The 19,306-nt window shown below is 40.5% G+C and overlaps 1 protein-coding gene across 2 annotated transcripts in view; it reads right to left on the bottom strand.

Annotated features, from left to right (window-relative positions):
- Positions 1 to 19,306, bottom strand: part of LOC112255025 (E3 ubiquitin-protein ligase Itchy) — a 33,055-nt gene that overhangs the window by 4,978 nt on the left and 8,771 nt on the right. The window contains exons 5-18 of one of the 2 annotated variants that reach the window (XM_024428056.1): positions 19,036 to 19,167; positions 18,636 to 18,687; positions 17,527 to 17,708; positions 16,808 to 17,009; positions 9,748 to 9,843; positions 8,947 to 9,121; positions 8,177 to 8,246; positions 6,099 to 6,183; positions 5,867 to 5,995; positions 5,481 to 5,553; positions 1,606 to 1,677; positions 1,239 to 1,327; positions 978 to 1,137; positions 188 to 321 (exon numbers count right to left, since the gene is read on the bottom strand). In XM_024428056.1, coding sequence (XP_024283824.1) covers positions 188 to 321; positions 978 to 1,137; positions 1,239 to 1,327; positions 1,606 to 1,677; positions 5,481 to 5,553; positions 5,867 to 5,995; positions 6,099 to 6,183; positions 8,177 to 8,246; positions 8,947 to 9,121; positions 9,748 to 9,843; positions 16,808 to 17,009; positions 17,527 to 17,708; positions 18,636 to 18,687; positions 19,036 to 19,167 — 1,651 coding nt within the window. The remainder of the gene's footprint in view (positions 1 to 187; positions 322 to 977; positions 1,138 to 1,238; positions 1,328 to 1,605; positions 1,678 to 5,480; positions 5,554 to 5,866; positions 5,996 to 6,098; positions 6,184 to 8,176; positions 8,247 to 8,946; positions 9,122 to 9,747; positions 9,844 to 16,807; positions 17,010 to 17,526; positions 17,709 to 18,635; positions 18,688 to 19,035; positions 19,168 to 19,306) is intronic. The other variant, XM_024428057.1, reaches the window with a different exon arrangement.

Raw genomic sequence — 19,306 nt, 5'->3', positions numbered from 1 at the left:
TCCTCTTCATCATCATTTCCTCATAGTTATAATCATCACCATCATCACTAGGATCCTCAATATTATTTGTTCATCATATTCAACATCATTATAACGCTTATCATCATCATCATCATATCCTAACCGACACCACCACTAAACCACCATTATAAGGGAAAGCTCTCCACATTCCCATTCCCAGACTCACTTGATCCAGATGAGGGAGTTGTAGAATTCCGTGTCAATGGATTCCAGGTCCTTTAGGGCCAGGGGCTTGTTCAGGATGCGCTTGTAGAAGGGCAGGGAGAATCCCGTATCGATGAACTTCCCGTGGAACAAGGACTGTAGAGAAACATCAAGAACCAGGGATGCGATCAAGAACTACAGAGTGACATCATGAACCAGGGCTGTGATCAGCAACTACAGAGTGGCATCATGAACCAGGGCTGTGATCAGCAACTACAGAGTGGCATCATGAACCAGGGATGTGATCAGCAACTACAGAGTGGCATCATGAACCAGGGATGTGATCAGCAACTACAGAGTGGCATCATGAACCAGGGATGTGATCAGCAACTACAGAGTGACATCATGAACCAGGGATGTGATCAGCAACTACAGAGTGACATCATGAACCAGGGATGTGATCAGCAACTACAGAGTGACATCATGAACCAGGGATGTGATCAGCAACTACAGAGTGACATCATGAACCAGGGATGTGATCAGCAACTACAGAGTGACATCATGAACCAGGGATGTGATCAGCAACTACAGTCGGCGCTGAACAAACTGAAACAGGGAGGCTCATTTTCTGTTACAACATGTTATGTTACTAGCCCTTATGAACAAGGCCCAGGCTAGTGAAGGGCCGCATCCGAATTCCCACTGAAGTCAATTTCACTTAGTCTCCCATTGACATCAATGCATGACTTAGTGAAAATTAGACTAAAGGTGGAGGTTAGGATTCACCCCATAGATAGCATTGAGGTAGGTACCATGGCGATGAAGCGTCCAATGAACTTGAAGTACTTGAGGTGGTCGGGGTTGATGTAAGAGGCAGGGTTGATCTGGAGACAGTAGTTATCCTTCCCAGCGTACTCAAACAGGCAGTACATGGGGTTCAGCACCTCATGAGACAGCAGGAAGAACCACTCCCTGACAACACACACACAATGTTTTAAAAAATATGTTGAAAAGACTGACACACACATTCCTAATATGAGCTCATACTTAACCTATCAAAATAGTTAAGTTACCTTGCCACTCCTCCGTAGTCCAAGCCTTCCTCTCCAGGGAATATTATCCACAGCCTCCGTCTGAGATCTTGTGGATGAAAGCTCATTATCTTTGATGGACAAAGAGAGAGAATTGGAAACATTACAACGTTTGACTATTTTTGAACACAGCCCCAGTATTCATCCACCTTTCTGTATCACTGGTGCAAAAATAGAGTACTCAAAGTTGCTCAAAAGAAATGACAAACTATTCCTGGAAGACTAACAACTTTTTAATTGGTGTTATTTTTGTATTTATTCACAGGGCTACAAAGAGCGCAAGTTTAGTGGTGTGCCAATTTAAAAAAAATATATATATATATATATATATATTTTTAAATAGACTCACTTGCTGGAATGAATCCTCAAAGAGGGTTTTGCGGGTGACGGTGATCTTGATGTGCTGTGGCATTGACAGTTGCTGAAAGACAAAGACTCACATTATGGTCCCAGGAACAACAGGATTAACTCGGGGTCTTCCCTTTTGGCCAAAATGGGGAATTGTAAATTCCAATTAGGTCAAATTTTCACTTAGTTTCCCATTGACATCAATGAATGACTAAGTGAAAATTGGACCTAAGTGGGAATCACGAAGTGTCCTTAAGTGTGCACATGTTCACTTGTCTTCGTCCTTAAAAGGAAATGACTACTGGAAGAAGCCAGACCTGGGTTCAAGTACTATTTGAAAAGTCAAACATGTTAGCTGTGCTTGATTGAGCTTGACTGTTTACATTGACATGTTAGTCATTTAGCAGACGCTCTTACCCAGAGACACTTACAGTTAGTGCATTCATCTTAAGATAGCTAGGTGGGATAATCACATATGCCAAGAGTGTGAAAAGCTGCCAAGAGTGTGAAAAGCTGTCATCAGGGTATAGGGTGGCTATTTGAAGAATCTAAAATGTAAAATATATTTTGATTTGTTTAACACTTTTTTGGTTACTACATGATTCCATATGTGTTCTTTCATAGTTTTGATGTGTTCATTATTATTCTACAATGTAGAAAAAGTAGAAATAAAAGAAAACCCTTGAATGATTAGGTGTTCTAAAACTGTTGACCGGTAGTGTATAAAAATATTTTTTTGGGGGGGGGCTTTCCTGTTTTGCATGTTATTTTGGCATTAATACATGTCACATATCAGTTGGAAAACAATGTAAAAAATATATAATTGAGTTAATAAAGCCAAATACACACATGGTCTCTTTTTTTGTTTTCTTGAGTGAGGCAGCTCCAAAATGCAGACGTTTCAGCCTAGCTCAGTGCTTTCTGTGGTGGTGGGGCGAGCCAGCAGAAAATAGGAGCATTGCGCCGTGATTGGCTCAGTGTTCTGTCACTCATGGGGACACTACGTCATCGGCAAGTTTAAGTCCTTCGTTTGGGTAGATATCCAAAATGTAAGCCCTTTGGTCCTGCCAGAGTGTTAAATTACAAGTGCAGTTCCAAGAAGGCTCAAGGTCATTAGCCACAGGTAAAATGACGTCAAATCACGTTATATGTACAGTAGCTTTGATTGGACTGATCATGTCAACATTTTAGCTAGCAGTCATCATCATGAATCAAGTCAACAATCTACTGGCAAATCCCTTTTAATCCTTGTCATATGAAGAGAAATAACTAAGATAAATGATAGATAAAACGTATCGGTGCTCGTTGGCCATAAAGATTACACAAGTTGGAAATCGCAAATTCAACAATGAGTCGTTTGGAAGGAATCAGTGGCTAACTGCAACCACTAGCCTGCTATTCAACGGAGTGCCTGTGTGTGCCCCCCCCCCGTTCCCACCATAAATCCAGAGAATGCTAGACGTTTATGACAAAATTTGCCCACAATTGACCGCCGTTGGACCCAAGTGAGCAAAAGTCCAAAATGTCTTGTATGCTGCTGCATAATGAAGTACTATGCAAGGGACATACAGTGAGCACCATATTTCATTGGACAGTGACAATTGTTTCATTATTTTGGTTCTGTCCTCTAGCACTTTGAGTTTGAAAGGATACAATGACAATGAGGGTGAAGTGCAGACTGTCAGCTTTAATTTGAGGGTATTTTCATACATATCTGATGAACAGTTTAGAAATTACAGCACCTTTTGTACATGGTCCCCCCCATTTTAAAGTAATACAAATATTTGTTGAATTGGCTTCACAGATGTGTGTCGTTAGGCAGGTGTATTCATTTGTGTTATTAGTGAATGCAGTAGAGCTGTTGATGAATAGTATTGATTCTAGACTTTGCTATTGCCTTTGGAGGTTGTTGTTGGGATGTGACAACATGAGGAAGACAGCAGTGTCCATGCAGATGAAGCTGGCCGTCATAAGGCTCAGAAACGAAAATCAATCAATCAGGAACATTGCAAAAACCCTGGGCATGCCCAGGTCAACAGTTTGGTTCATCATTAACAAGAAAAAAACAACTGGTGAACTCAATTATGTCAAAAGACCTGGTAGACTGAGAAAGCACCTAAAAGAGCCCCAAGAGTTCTGGTAAAAAAGTATTGTGGACAGATGAGACAAAGAATAACATGTACCAGAGTGATGTAAAGAGGAAAGTGTGGAGAGAAAAAAGACATGCCCATGATCCAAAGCATACCACCTCATCCATGAAACATGGTGGAGGGGGTGTTATGGCTTGGGCCTGTATGGCTGTCAGGGGAACAGGCTCACTTGTCTTCATCGATGATGTGACTGCAGACAGAAGTAGAACAATGATTCTGAAGTCTACAGAAATATTTTATCTGCTCAGATAAAACCAAATGCCTACAAACTCATTGGACGGCACATCATCATGCAATAAGACATTGACCCTAAACATACTGCTGGAGCAAAGAAGGGGTTTTTGACTGGCCGAGTCAATCACCGGATCTGAATCCAATTGAACATGCATTTTACATGCTGAAGAAGAGACTCAAGGCAATAAGTCCCTGAAACAAGTAGGAACTGAAGATGGCTGCAGTACAGGCCTGGCAGAGCATCACCAGGGAAGATATCCAGCATCTGGTGATGTTGATGCATCGCAGACTTCAAGCAGTCATTACATGCAAAGGATATGCAACCAAATATTAACAATGATTATGTTAAACTGTCCAATGTTTTTTGATGCCGAGGGGGGCACCATGTACAAAAGCTTCTAGAATTTCTAAACGGTTCATCCGATATGTATGAAAATACCCTCAAATTAAAGCTGACAGTCTGCACTCCACCCTCATTGTATCCTTTCAAACTCATTGCTAGAGTACAGAACCAAAATAACAAAAAAAAATGGTCACTGTCCAATGAATTAAGGTGCTCACTGTATGTATACTGTAGCTAAGAAAGTAATAGTAAGTATATATTGTGTAGTAAGCTGTTAGTAGCCCATGTGCATCACCCTAATCATTTGGTATATTTTCACCTCTTAATTTCACCTAATGCTACTGTTCTGACTAAGTGGTGCACATGTAGCCTATAACCTGTTTTTGAGAAATGTTATCATCTAATATTGTAAGAGGTTTCATTGTCGGCTTAAATGCCCCTTTTATTGATCCTACGGTTCAGACTTGATGTACAGGGAAAATACTGTAAGAGCAACCCATGTTCTGCATTCTGTCGCTGTACATTTTAAAAGTGCTGAACAAACAGTTATTGACTTCGTACGTCTTAACTCGCTCATTAATGTCTTAATCGAAATTAAGGAATGCCTCTTATCCGCTCATCGCTCCCTTATGCCATAGTTTGTACATTTCAATTGTCAGTAGAAACCACATTTGTTTAAGCAAGTCAGCCATATCAGCTATGTTCTTTAAAAAGGACAATAAACGAGGCTGAATGAACTGTTTCGCTGCCAGACAAAGCCTCACTGATAGTCAGGTGTAGAGGTGGTAAGGATTCACTCCATTGTGCTGGAAAGAAAGCTCAGCTGTTGGGACAGTTTTATGTAGGCCCGAACAGTTTGTGGGCACCACTTGTCACCATTATAGTGCAAGTAAAGTATTGTTTAGTGTTGTGTAGAGGCTTTGCTGGCATGCATCTAAACATTTTTTTTTGCGTTTGCCCCACCAAAATGTACATGCTAGAATAGCCACTGCATACCTCAATCCTCCTTTTAAATGCGGAAAGAATGCACTTGGAAGTGTATACTTCAGGGGAATTAGGACAGATAAGACTGCATTTTCAAAAGGCAGAGGTGGTTCTCAGGACATAGTGTAGAATACAAAGCTAGGGTACAGGGTGTAGGGTACGTACCTGACACCAGAACCTGAAGTACTGCACTTTGGCTTTGAAGTCCCTGACGTAGGTGATCTGAGGCCCATTTTCACTGAGAAGAAAGCATGAAATACATGAGTTTGTTGACAATGACATTTGTTTATGTGCTTATCTGATGGGTCTCACTGGAGTAAATAACATTCAACATATTTTGAGTGATACAATTAGGTGGGTGAGTGGATGGCACAATGGTGTGTGTGTTTGTGCACCTGGGATATAAAAAAAAAAATGTTTGAATCCTTTGGACTGTAAGCGTACGTGCAAGAGTGAGTTAGCGCGTAAGTGAGATAGTGAGTGAGTAGTGGGCTGGAGGGCCAGCAACCAAAGGGTCACTGGGAGTCAGTGAGTGAGTGCACACGACTCACAGGGAGGATTTGCCTGTGCGAGGGTCGATGTAGGTGGTGGTTCTCCTGTTGTGGTCCACAAAGTAGGGAATGCCGTCCACAGTGAACCTCATCTCCCAGCCTTCAGGTAGAGGCTTGTCATTAAGCAGCCTACACCAACACACGCACACACTTATTTACAGGCACCGACAGTCATACAAGAGCCGTTATTTACAGTCAGTATTTGGGTTGTTTGTTTGGAAGTGAAACTGACCCTTGCGTCCGTGGGTCCTCCCACTGGGTCATCCGCGATGTGTGGTGAACAAAATATACCCTGCCGTTGGTGTCTGTTCGCTTCTCTGCAGTAGACATCAAAACAAACCGCAAGAACGAGACTTAGAATCCTGCACCATGCCACACAAAGATTCCATTACAGTTATACATTTACAAAGTGGATTAAGAGCCTCCCGAGTGGCACAGCGGTCAAAGGCACAGATGGCAGCTTCCCTACAGATCCGGGCGCGACCAGGAGACGGTGTATAAATGGCCCAGCGTCGTACAAGTTAAGGGTGGGTTTGGCCAGCTGGGTAGTCCTTGTCCCATCGTGCTCTAGTGACTCCTTGTGGCGGCCAGGCACATGCACGCTGACACGGTGGCCAGGTGTACGGTGTTTCCTCAGACAAATTGGTGCGGCTGGCTTCCGGGTTAAGTGGGCATTGTGTCAAAAAGCAGTGTGGATTGGTGGAATCGTATTTCGGAAGAGGCATGGCTCTCAACCTTCGCCTCTCCCGAGTCAGTACGGGAGTTGCAGCGCTGAGACAAGACTAACTACCAATTGGATATCATGAAATTGGGGAGAAGAAAAACTGATAAAAAGTACCGTAGCAAACCGTTGCAAAACATTATTTTATTTTTTGCTTCGGAAATTAGAGTTTCTATTGGCCAAATTCTGATAGGTCTCTCGCCATTTCATTGCGTTTGGTTTCTAGTAGCCTCTGCAGAGTCCCTAACAACCAGATGTTCCGGTTTTCAGGGGAAATGGTAGACTTCCGCTTTTGGATGTTAACAAGGCGACACTTCATCCAAACTCCTCCTCCACATTTACCACGTTAATGTGAGAATTGTATTCCCTTAAAGTTTAACTAAGTCATTGGCCCGCTCCCATGAGCACAGACATGATCTGGCTCATTGGACAGCCCTTTTCTACTGTTACGAATAAAACCCCCTCCTGAAGAAATCCTCTTCAGACCACGTGTACCTCGATGGACACCGAGGGGGCACAGGTTGAGTTCAGACAACAAAAACATCAGTATAAGCTAAGGTTGTAATGGGTGTTGAATTCCTAACCATACCACGTGGAGCATTGGCTACACGGCTGGAAATGGTTCAACTCTGAGACTATCGATCCTGACAGAATAAGAGCAAATCTTAGATACTAATTACTAGTCTGCAGCTAGAAATTATGTCAACCTGGGATGCGAAGACCGACATCCGCCAAAACATTTATCCTGTAACAACGTTTCTGAATGGTACTCTGAAGTATCCATTCTAACCACGAAAGACTTCAAGGAAGCAGAGAGAGAGACGCTCGGATGAACTTTCCAACAGAAAGATGGGCGATTCCAACAGAGATCCCAACGACACACTGAGCGTAAATATATATTGATTACAATTATTCACGAATAAGTGAGCGTTCATGTGCAAGGGATTAGCATTTCAATTAATATAATTATCAACTGTGTAGTGACTCCTTTTGTCTTTCCCAACCTTTTCAGTCCACATCTACTTCCCTTTGTCCACCAAGCCGTCATATCGGCATAGCCCACCTCCCCTATCATTTCCTTGTAACCATATCTGCTGTTTGTTTATGCATTTCTGTGATAATTTAGTTAGAAAATAAATGATTAATACAAATGATGTATGGATGATTTCATAGCAAAGGCTGGGTTCGTGCAGATAACCAACAATTTACAACGTTTGGAATGAGACTAATGTGAGGTAAAGAATAATTAATTAATTAGAAGACTAATTGATCAGATGTTAAAATATCTGAAGAGTTATATTAGGAAAATTATAACTTTGTAATCTGAAGATTTTCCTTGGTGCCCCGACTTCCTAGTTAATTACATTTACATGATTAGTTTAATCACGTAATAATAATTACAGAGAATTGATTTGATAAAATAACAGTCTTCACTTTAATGATGCCAAAGACACGACATTAGTTATCTAATCACACATGACGCTGCCACAAACTGGCAAGACGTTTCTACAAATGTTTACATTGTGACGTCTCCACTTTCAGAGCGTATTGACAGTGGAAAACGCGTTGTGGTGGATCGTGCTACTTACCCCAGCCATGTGGCAGCGGCCCAAGCGGGTCAAACTCTTTGTTTGCTGCGGCTATTTGCTGATCCTGGAGCTACAATGGAGAAACAAGGAGGTTAAATGAACTGTGCTTACGTGTGTTGAATAATGCTTCTTTACAATGATATACAGTGGTCTTATAAGGTAGCTAATCACAGATTAATAAGTGATTAGATAGCTGAAAGCAAGATCACCATGCTAGAACTTCCACCAACTCAACCAGTTCAGAACTGTGATTCCTTCAAGGTAGGATTTATTTCTGTTGGACTACTTATTTTAAGTATTCCAAGGGGGCATGGGCTAGAGGGAGTATCCACAATATATCTTATACCAGTCATTACTTTTCAAATCAGTGGCCCATTCCCAACAATCTAGACCCTACGCCTCCGTCCCTAGAGCATACTCCCTCCTATACACTTGTGGAGATCTGAGATGATGTAACAGCTGTAAGCAATTTGTTAATAGTTCCAATTTGCCAATCTGTTAGGCCAGGTGGATCTAAGGCCAGGTGGATCTAAGGCCAGGTGCTTCTAAGGCCAGGTTGTTCTAAGGCCAGGTTGTTCTAAGGCCAGGTTGTTCTAAGGCCAGGTTGTTCTAAGGCCAGGTTGTTCTAAGGCCAAGTTTCACCATATTGCTTATACCTGTCAAATGATCTCACATCTCCACAAGTGCATAGAGACTAGGGGTCAATATGGGATTAGACTAGTGCAGTTTGGGAGGAAGGGGAGAGAATTGGGACGTAGCCAATGTCTTACCCCGAATATGAACCTCTGGTTGAACTGCTGCATGGCCCCCTGCAGCTGGCTGCGCTGGTGCTGCCACTCCTCAAAGTTACGCACCGACTCCTGCGTAGGGCGCTGCCACGTGGTGGTCCGGCTGATGTGGTCCACGAAGTACACCCTGCCCATTGGGTCCACTCGCCGCTCCCACCTACATGGGACAGAAGAGGGAAGGTTCTACTTCTCCATGATGATTGATGACGGCCCTGTGTGAATACTTTAAAAAGGAATCATTTCTCACAAAAAATACTAAAAGATCTGAACTGGTGAGATTGGTGAAAGTAATAGGGTGGTAACCTTGCTTATACCTATCCAATCACATATATATCTACACTTCTCTTGAGGAAACAGCAGGAGGCATTTCTGCACTATTTCAACAGGGCCGATATTCCTCTAGGGGAGGCAGCGTGTAGTGTAAAGAAATCCAGGGCCTTCGGTCTTCAGAAGGATGTGCACAAAAATGGCACGGTTAAGTTTGATGTCACGTATCACTCGGCCCGAGAGAACAGGTACCGTGCAGGGTTTCTCGTGACATCAAACTATAGTGACATCAACTTTGTGCAGGTGCTCTTATTGAAACCCATTTAACACAAATAATATGACATTGTACCATGTAAAACTATAATACAGAGTAAGATACACATTAGTTAACATATTCCAAAACACATTGGTTATTTTTTAAAGAGTAGAATTAGTGATAAACTACTGCCATATGAAAGCAAACATATAGTATATGAATTACGAACTAAGGATTTGATGAATAAATTATTTTGTTACCCAGAGGGGAGAGAATCGGGTCGGTTCCATGACGTCCTCTTTTCAATGTGATCCACGTAATACATGCGCCCATTCTGGTCCACCCTCTGCTCCCAGCTTCAGACAAAACACAGAACAGTCAGAAACTACATTTGAAGGGCACCAGTCTTGCACAAATGTTATCTTAACACCTAAATGAATGTTAAGTTCCTCATTAAAATAATTGCAAGTACATTAATTGAATTGATTCAATCACACAGAATATTTCTACTAGTAACTAATGTGCACCAAGTTTTACTATTAATACGTACTATTAGTAACTACCCACCGTAGGCATTCTACAATAGGCATACTGACCCTTATGTAACAGACTAACACTGCCTAGACTAACGCTGCCTAGACTAACAGAGTAATGCCGACTAGCCTAACACTGCCTAGACTAATGCAGACTAGACTAACAGAGTAATGCCAACTAGACTAACACTGCCTAGACTAATGCAGACTAGACTAACACTGCCTAGACTAACAGAGTAATGCCGACTAGACTAACACTGCCTAGACTAACGCTGCCTAGACTAACGCTGCCTAGACTAACAGAGTAATGCCGACTAGACTAAGACTGCCTAGACTAACAGAGTAATGCCGACCAGACAAATGCAGACTAGACGAACACTGCCTAGACTAACAGACTAATGCCGACTAGACTAACAGTGCCTAGACTTATGCCGACTAGACTAACAGTGCCTAGACTAACAGAGTAATGCCGACTAGACTAACACTGCCTAGACTAACGCTGCCTAGACTAACAGAGTAATGCCGACTAGACTAACACTGCCTAGACGAACACTGCCTAGACTAACAGACGAATGCCGACTAGACTAACAGTGCCTAGACTAATGCCGACTAGACTAACAGTGCCTAGACTAACAGCAGACTAATGCATTAACAGTGCCTAGACTAACGGACTAACAGCCTATTGCCTAAGACTCGGGATGAGGCTTTTAGAGGGTGGAATAGTGGGGACCAATTGGAGGTTTACTTAGTAGCAATGCAAATATCATTGTACAGCTATATAGGCACTCAATCATCATGTTACTTTTTAAAATGGTACGTTTACAAAAAAATATTTTTGATAAATAGACTTGAAAGTTGTGTCTCATTTTGGTAAGTGGTGAAATAAGTATAGCCAGTTACAATTGTAATGGCCTAGCAGATAATAAGAAAAGACGATCAGTATTTACCTGGCTAAAACAAAAGGAATAAAATATCTATTGTTTACAGGAAACCCATTCAACAATTTTAGATGAAGTTTTGTGGAAAAGGGACTGGGGGTGGGATATATTTATCCCATGGGCAAAGAAATTCAAAAGGAGTGATGGTTTTAATTGACAGTAATCTTGATCCAAATGTGCAAATTGGATTATTTTAAACATGTTATTGGACAAACTATCACCCTCAGGCACTTAAGGAAATCATGAATGTCATGGATATATTGGAATTAGTGGATATATGGAGACTTAACTACCCTGACCTAGTGAGATATACATGGCGGAGGCTTAATCAAGCTAGTCGTCTTGACTGCTTTCTTATGCCATTCACTCTATGCCATTCTCTCTGGCACCAAAAGATTAAAAAGTGTTGATAGGGGACAGAATGCGGTAGGATCATTACATAATTGGCATATATATTACTCTTACAAAATTTCCACGTAGGCAAGGATATTGGAAATTTAATCAAAGCCTACTAGATGATACATTGTTTAGAACTAGAACTGAAGAATTTATAACTGACTTTTTCAGACATAACAGGTACAGCAGATTACCTTATTGTATGGGACACTTAAGTGTGCCTTTAGAGGCCATGCAATTCAGTACTCCTCTATAAAACAATAGCAATTTAGATCAAAAGAGTCCATATTAACAAAGGAAATTGAAGGACTAACATTACAGTTAGATAGCAACAAAAACTGTACCATAGAGGAACAGAATAAGTTAGAGGAAAAACAAAAAGAAATGGAGGAACTTATTCAAGAAAGATCCAGTGTAATATATTATAAAAATAAAGCGAACTGGATGGAATGAGGAAAAATGCACCAAATTATTTTTCAATCTTCAATATAGAAATGCTACCAAAATGTTTTATTAAAACTTGTTACAAATGACGGAGTCACGCATGATTCACCAAATTATATTTTGAAAGAGGAAGTAAAGTACTTTAAGCATATGTTTTCGTTTCAGTCTCCTCCATCTCCACTAACTGAAACAAATTGTATGTTTTTTTCCCTAATAATAATGTCAAATTAATATCTGTACAGAAAGACTCAAGTGAAGGCCAAATTACAGAGGAGGAACTTCTTGGTGCAATTGGGGCCTTTAAGGATGGGAAAACTCCAGGGCTGGATGGCATACCAGTGGAAGTATACAAAACGTTTTTTTGATATACTCAGAGGACCATAATTAGCCTGTTTAACCACTCCTATATACATGGTAGATTATCAGACACGCAACAAGGTCTGATATCATTATTACCGAAACAGGACCCAAATGGTATATATAAAGATCCAGTCCATTTAAAAAAATGGAGACCTCTTACACTTCAGTGTTGCAATGCAGAAATCCTAGCAAAGTGCATAGCGCTTAGAATTAAAAAGGTATTGTCATATTATTCATCCTAATCAGACAGGTTTTTTGCATGGACAATACATTGGAGATAATATAAGGCTGGAAGTACTGGAAACAATAGAATACTACGAAATATCAGGGACACCCGGCCTGGTTTTGATAGCTGATTTTGAAAAGGCTTTTGATAAAGTACAACTGGAGTTTATATACAAATGCCTAGACTATTTTAATTTTGGGGAATCTCTTATAAAATAGGTTAAAATTATGTATAGGAAACCTAGGTGTAAAATAGTCAATAATGGCTACATCTCAGAAAGTTTTAAACTATCTAGAGGAGTAAAACAAGGTTGTCCACTATCGGCATATCTACTTATTATTGCCATCGAAATGATAGCTGTTAAAATTAGATTAAACAATAATATTAAGGGATTAGAAATCCGTGGCTTAAAAATGAAGGTGTCATTGTACGCTGATGATTCATGTTTTCTTTTAAAACCACAATTAGAATCTCTCCACAGCCTCATAGAGGATCTAGATACTTTTGCTATCCTCTCTGGATTAAATCCACAATTAGAGTCTCTCCACGGCCTCATAGAGGATCTAGATACTTTTGCTATCCTCTCTGGATTAAAACCACAAAAAATATGCTAATTTTACATTACCATGTAGTTTACCAATTAAGTGGTCTGACGGAGATGTGGACATACTCAGTATACCAATCCCAAAAGAAATAAATTCTCACTCCAGTAAATTTGTATAGAAATTTAGCAAAAATAGATAAGCTCTTGCTACCATGGAAAGGAAAATACCTGTCTATTTGTAGAAAAATCCCCCTGATTAACTCTTCAGTCATATCACAGTTTACCTATTTGCTTATGGTTTTGCCTACACCTAGTGACCTATTTTTTAAATTATATGAACAAAAAATATTCTAATTTATTTAGAATGGCAAGCCAGACAAAATTAAAAGGGCCTATTTGTATAACGAATATGAATTGAGGGCAGAAATGATTAAATATTAAAGCATTAGACCTCTCACTCATCCTGTGTTCAAGAAGGGCCTTTTCCCCTTTATTCAGATTACACCTGCTCACTTTCGGTTGTTTGAAAAGGAAATAATCTCCAAATTATGATTATTTTTTAAACAAGCCTCAGAAAGTTGGTTGCAATTTCAGTTTAATCCACCTTAAAAGACAGAACAAATAATACAACAAATAGTGGTTAAACTCAAGTATACTAATTGATTAAAAGAAAAAAAAAATTGAGGGAAATGTTTAAAAAAAAGGTATAATTTTAGTGAATGATATAAATAGGACTGGTGGAGTTGTCACACATACAGCTAACACAGACATATGGAAATGAGGAGGCAGTCATTAGATAATTTATTTTGGTATTGTCCATATGTAGCTCGTTTTTGGTCACAGGTCCAGGAATGGCTGAAGAATTGCAACATTTGCCTAGAACTAACGCTGCAGATAACAAAACTGGATGATTTGAAAAGCCATAGTCAATCAATCAATAATATAATAATTATTTTATCAAAAATGTTTATGTATAATTTACAATCTGTAAAAGCTATGAGAATAGAAAAGGTGCAATACGTTTGTGAAGCAGCAAAGTTGAACAACATATGGCCAATAGAAATCCAAAATGGATGATGTTGAGAGATTGATGGGAGGGGTTGAATGGAGCTGAAGGGTGGGACTAATAACAAGATAACCAATGTAAAACATACAGGGTCTGTAAAATGTTTATAGATTCAGAACTTTTGTGAAATAGCACAGTTACAAATAGAAATCAAACTGGATGGACATCAGAAATAGAGGAAGGACTAAAAACAAACTAAATATAACTATTGTAAAATAGATTGTGTCTGTAAAATGTGTAAAAGATGTATAAACTGAAGGTAGAATCCTAAGTGTTATTGTTTATTAGTTTACTCCAGTTGGGGGAAGGGTGGTAGGGTTTGCAGGGAATAATAAAGGTATATTCTTTAAAAAGTATGTATATCTATATAGGTATGTGTATGTATATGTGTGTATACAGTGAGGGGGAAAAAGTATTTGATCCCCAGATGATTTTGTACATTTGCCCACTAACAAAAAAATGATCCGTCTATAATTTTAATGGTAGGTTTACTTGAACAGAACAAAAAAATCCTGAAAAATGCATGTCAAAAATGTTGATTTGCATTTTAATGAGGGAAATAAGTATTTGACGCCCTCTCAATCAGAAAGATTTCTGGCTCCCAGGTGTCTTTTATACAGGTAACGAGCTGAGATTAGGAGCACACTCTTAAACGGAGTGCTCCTAATCTCAGCTCGTTACCTGTATAAAAGACACCTGTCCACAGAAGCAATCAATCAATCAGGTTCCAAACTCTCCAAGGATGTCAGGGACAAGATTGTAGACCTACACAAGGCTGGAATGGGCTACAAGACCATCGCCAAGCAGCTTGGTGAGAAGGTGACAACAGTTGGTGCGATAATTCGCAAATGGAAGAAACACAAAAGAACTGTCAATCTCCCTCGGCCTGGGGCTCCATGCAAGATCTCACCTCGTGGAATTGCAATGATCTTGAGAACGGTACGGAATCAGCCCAGAACTACACGGGAGGATCTTGTCAATGATCTGCCTAGACTAACAAACTAATGCTGCCTAGACTAACAGACTAATGCTGACTAGACTAAGAACATTTTTCCACTGACTGCAAAATGGGTGAAATTGTCAAGTCTCATCTATTAGCGGTTGAGAGGTGGTTTGAAATATCAAATTGAAATGTCAACAGCTATTCATTACCAACAGAGTTAAACATTAAGTCAATTCTACAAAGAGGTGTATCATTGAACTCCTGTCAACCTCAGTGTTTACCCTAGGATTTTTTCCAGCAGCAGTGGCAAAGGTAGCGGGGGTGGAGTGTGGTAATGGGCATAGTGGTGGGTGTGGCCAATGGCACGGTTGTAGAGGCCCTCTTGGCCACAGAAAGAGAATGTTACAGTTTTATAGCTAATGTCATGTGGCTGAGAGAAATTGCAGTTTCAAAGCTAATCTCCTGCAATTCTACACATTTTGCCATGTCTAATGCTGAGTGATTAAAACATTAAAAGAACATAATTACATTGTTTGAATTTCAGATTATCCCTGACTGTCTAGTTTTTATTTTGGTGATTGTTAATTCTCAGATCTTATTTAAAAATATATTGCTTCAGTATCTTTTCTACATACTTTATATCTGGTTTAAGTTTGCATCCTGTTTAACCATCCTGAAAATGTACATAAAATATAAATACAAGTGATTCCATACATTGAAACTCGTTAGGTGGAGTTTGCCATCTCCCCCTCTCTCTCCAGTCTAGTTATGGCTTTAAAGTTCAGGAGGAAAGATTTGCTTAACAAGTCACATAATAAGTTGCATGGACTCACTGTGTGTGCAATGATAATTGTTTAACATGATTTTTGAATGACTACCTCATGGTGAAGTTATAAATTACACTTTGGATGGTGTATCAATACACCCAGTCACTACAAAGATACAGGCGTTGTTCCTAACTCAGATGCCGGAGATCTGCTCAGGGATTTAATGGCTGCGATGGGAGAAAACTGAGGATGAATCATCAACATTGTAGTTACTCCACAATATTAACCTTAACTGACAGAGTGAAAAGGAAGCCTGTACGGAATACAAATATTCCAAAACATACATCCTGTTTGCAACAGGGCACTAAATACTGCAATAAATGTGGCAAAGCAATGAACATTTTGTCCTGAATACAAAGTGTTATGTTTGGAGCAAATCCAAAACATCACCGAGTACCACTCTCCATATTTTCAACCATAGTGGTGGCTGCATTGTGTTATGGTTAAGCACTGGGCAGTTGCGCTGCTAAATGCATACAGGGGAAAACACTGCAACCTTAAAGCTCACATCAGCACGATGCAGGATATACAGCATGGGGATATATTGTAGGGTACATACAGAAGGCTATATAGGGCATACAGTCAACTCCACACACACACACACATTGAAACCCATGAATACCGCCAAAGACCCCCTACCTACATACACATGACGCTAAAGACCTAACCAAACCGACATGTACATATTACCTCATTCAATCACCCCAACTACCTCACACCCCAGTACACTGACTCAGTACTCCTTGTATGTAGCCTGTATAAAGCTTCATTATTGTTATTTTATTGTGTTACTAGTTTCTTTTGATCTAATTGTTAATTGTCATACTTTAACTGCATTGTTGGGAAAGGGCTTGTAAGTCAGCATTTCACAGTAAAGTCTACACTTGTTGTATTCGGCGCATGTGACAAATACAATTGGATATGAAGACTAACACATGCGCACATTTTCGATGGACAGGCTGGTCAGGGCTGTCGGATTGATTGGGAGCGTTCTTTTTTACTTGCTCATGATACACATCTGGTTAGGAGCCTAGTCCACTTACCCCGGTGGCAGTGGGCCGTTGCTGACAGGGCCGAGTTGGGGGAGCCCTCCGGCTGGGGGTGCCCCAATGGCTTCCGGTCCGCTGGTGCTGGCTGCCTGTGGGGGTGGGGGTTCTGCGCCGTTCTCGGGAGGGGGGTCTGAGGAGGAGCCGCCTGAAGCCGTGGGCTCGCTCACGTCGCTGGGAGTGGAGCTGCTAGAGGACGCTGGAGGAGAAAAGGTTAGCTATGGTCTTGGGGTGGAGCTGCTGGAGGAGGTTCGATGAGACAGAGGAGAATAGTTAGCTGCGGTTGCTAGTTGGAGATGGTATAGACAAAGGAGAGGTTAGCTGTGGTCGCTAGTAGGAGATGCTAATGACAAGCTGCTAAATAAGGCGAATGCTTTTAGACTGCATATCTGTGTTGAATAGCATATCTGTGTTGAATAGCATATCTGTGTTGAATAGCATATCTGTGTTGAATAGCATATCTGTGTTGAATAGCATATCTGGACGGCACTTCATTACATTTCACAAAATGGCTTGAAAACATGAACGTTTCATTACATGAAGGCAATAGATGGACTGGCATTAGCACATCAACACACGAAAGGAATTTCTTTCAATAGTTCTGTCAGAGACCTCTATGGTTATCTATTGTATTACTATAGTATTGTGGTATTTTATATTGTATTATTATGGAATTGCTAGGGTATGTCTAGGGCCTTTCTTAGCGTGGTGCCCACCTGGGGAGGCGGCTGGTCTGCGAGGGGTGGGTGGAGGAGGACGAGCAGGTCTGGGGGGGCGTGTGGACTTGGAGCCCCCTGGGGATGGGGCGGGAGACACCGTGCAGTTGATCTCGTGGCCACTGGGGATGATCACCCAGTCCTCTGTAGAGTCACTGGAAGGTGACGTGTCTCTGCTGGACCTGGCGGGTATGACATCACCAAAAGTCTAAATAAATTGCATGCAGCACACAGTCAATTACTTTTTGTTTGCCGTTTTGGTTGTAGGTAGTGCCTCCTACTTTTTGGTGGTCAAAACGTTTTATCTACTACTGCTACTACTATTATTGCTACCTACCATCATCATTACTACTACTGCTTCCACTGCTACTACTATTGCTACCTACCATCATCATTACTGCTACTGCTACCACCATCATTACTACTGCTACCACCATCATTACTACTACTACCACCATCATTAATTACTACTACTACCACCACCACCATCATTACTACTACTACCACCATCATCATTACTACTACTACCACCATCATCATTACTACTACTACTACCACCATCATCATTACTACTACCACCCCCACTAGTACTTTTATTTTACAATACACACATACCGGAGGATCACATCACTGACATCAGCAAACATGACACTACAAAACTAAATCTAATCAAAAAACATTTATGAACACAATATAAGTATTTACATACTGTCAAGAGTTATCATGAAAAATAAAAAATGTTCACCCCCTTCTTCCTTACCAAGAAAGTACATTGCTTAGGATCAATAATTGATCCTAAAGTCCTTTGATAAGATCTTTGCCATCAGCAAGCAGTTCTCTGGACATCCCAGTGCCGAGATAGTTGCAATGTTTTTTGTAAAACTATATATTAATAATTGGGAAAAATGCAATTAACATCGATTTAAACTTGACATATCGGTGCCCATCTCTAGTATTCACAATGGACAGAAGATATGCTAGTGTGACTGAGTAATATCATAAAAGTATTTTGCCTACTCACACTAAATCTCCCCCCCCCAAAAAAAGTCAAGTATTCACTCAGAGAACTTACAGAAGACATACAATATAGTATTATTAAAACATGATACCTGTTGCCTCCATCTTCGTTCTGCCTCACGTCCCTGTTGGGAGCAGTAGCTGCTGAAAAAGAAAACCATCAACATCAAGCATTCAAACAGAATACAACTCATCTAGTGAAATGTATTAATCACATCATCCTCAATTGGGATCGGCGCGACTACTTGAGTATTCAAAGGTTTGTACTCAAAATGTACAAATGCAACTATTTAGCAGGTTATATTTATAAGCATTGACAAAATGAACAACAAAAATATGTGCTTATTGCTTGTGGAGTACGTCAAGTGCAGTAGTAAAATGATGTACAATGTCCCTTTCAGTTGCATCCGAAAAAAACTGTAATTGGAATAACCAATAGTATATTTTTGCGTCAAACACCGACACTTTACCCTGCCCATCCCTAATCCTCACCATGGTCTCTCTCTGCAGAAGCAAAGGTCTCTGGGTCCACCTGCACGCCATCCAGACAGATGGACAGGTCTCCCACCACGTCTGTGTTGTCCTGGTCTGAACACAGCTGTAAGATCTGCACCACCTCAGAGACTGACAGACACACAGAAAGACAGACACACGCGTAGATGCTAGTTTATAAACAAAGAGTGTAAACATGGATGGATCAGCTTGAATTCTAGCCTTGATGTAATCCCGTCTAATATCAGAAATATAACTTGTGTTCCTGAAA

The sequence above is a fragment of the Oncorhynchus tshawytscha genome, linkage group LG07, assembly GCF_018296145.1.
Source record: "Oncorhynchus tshawytscha isolate Ot180627B linkage group LG07, Otsh_v2.0, whole genome shotgun sequence".
NCBI lineage: Eukaryota > Metazoa > Chordata > Actinopteri > Salmoniformes > Salmonidae > Oncorhynchus > Oncorhynchus tshawytscha.
Note: the sequence above shows the minus strand (reverse complement) of the source record. Positions and strands in the feature narration are given on the sequence as shown.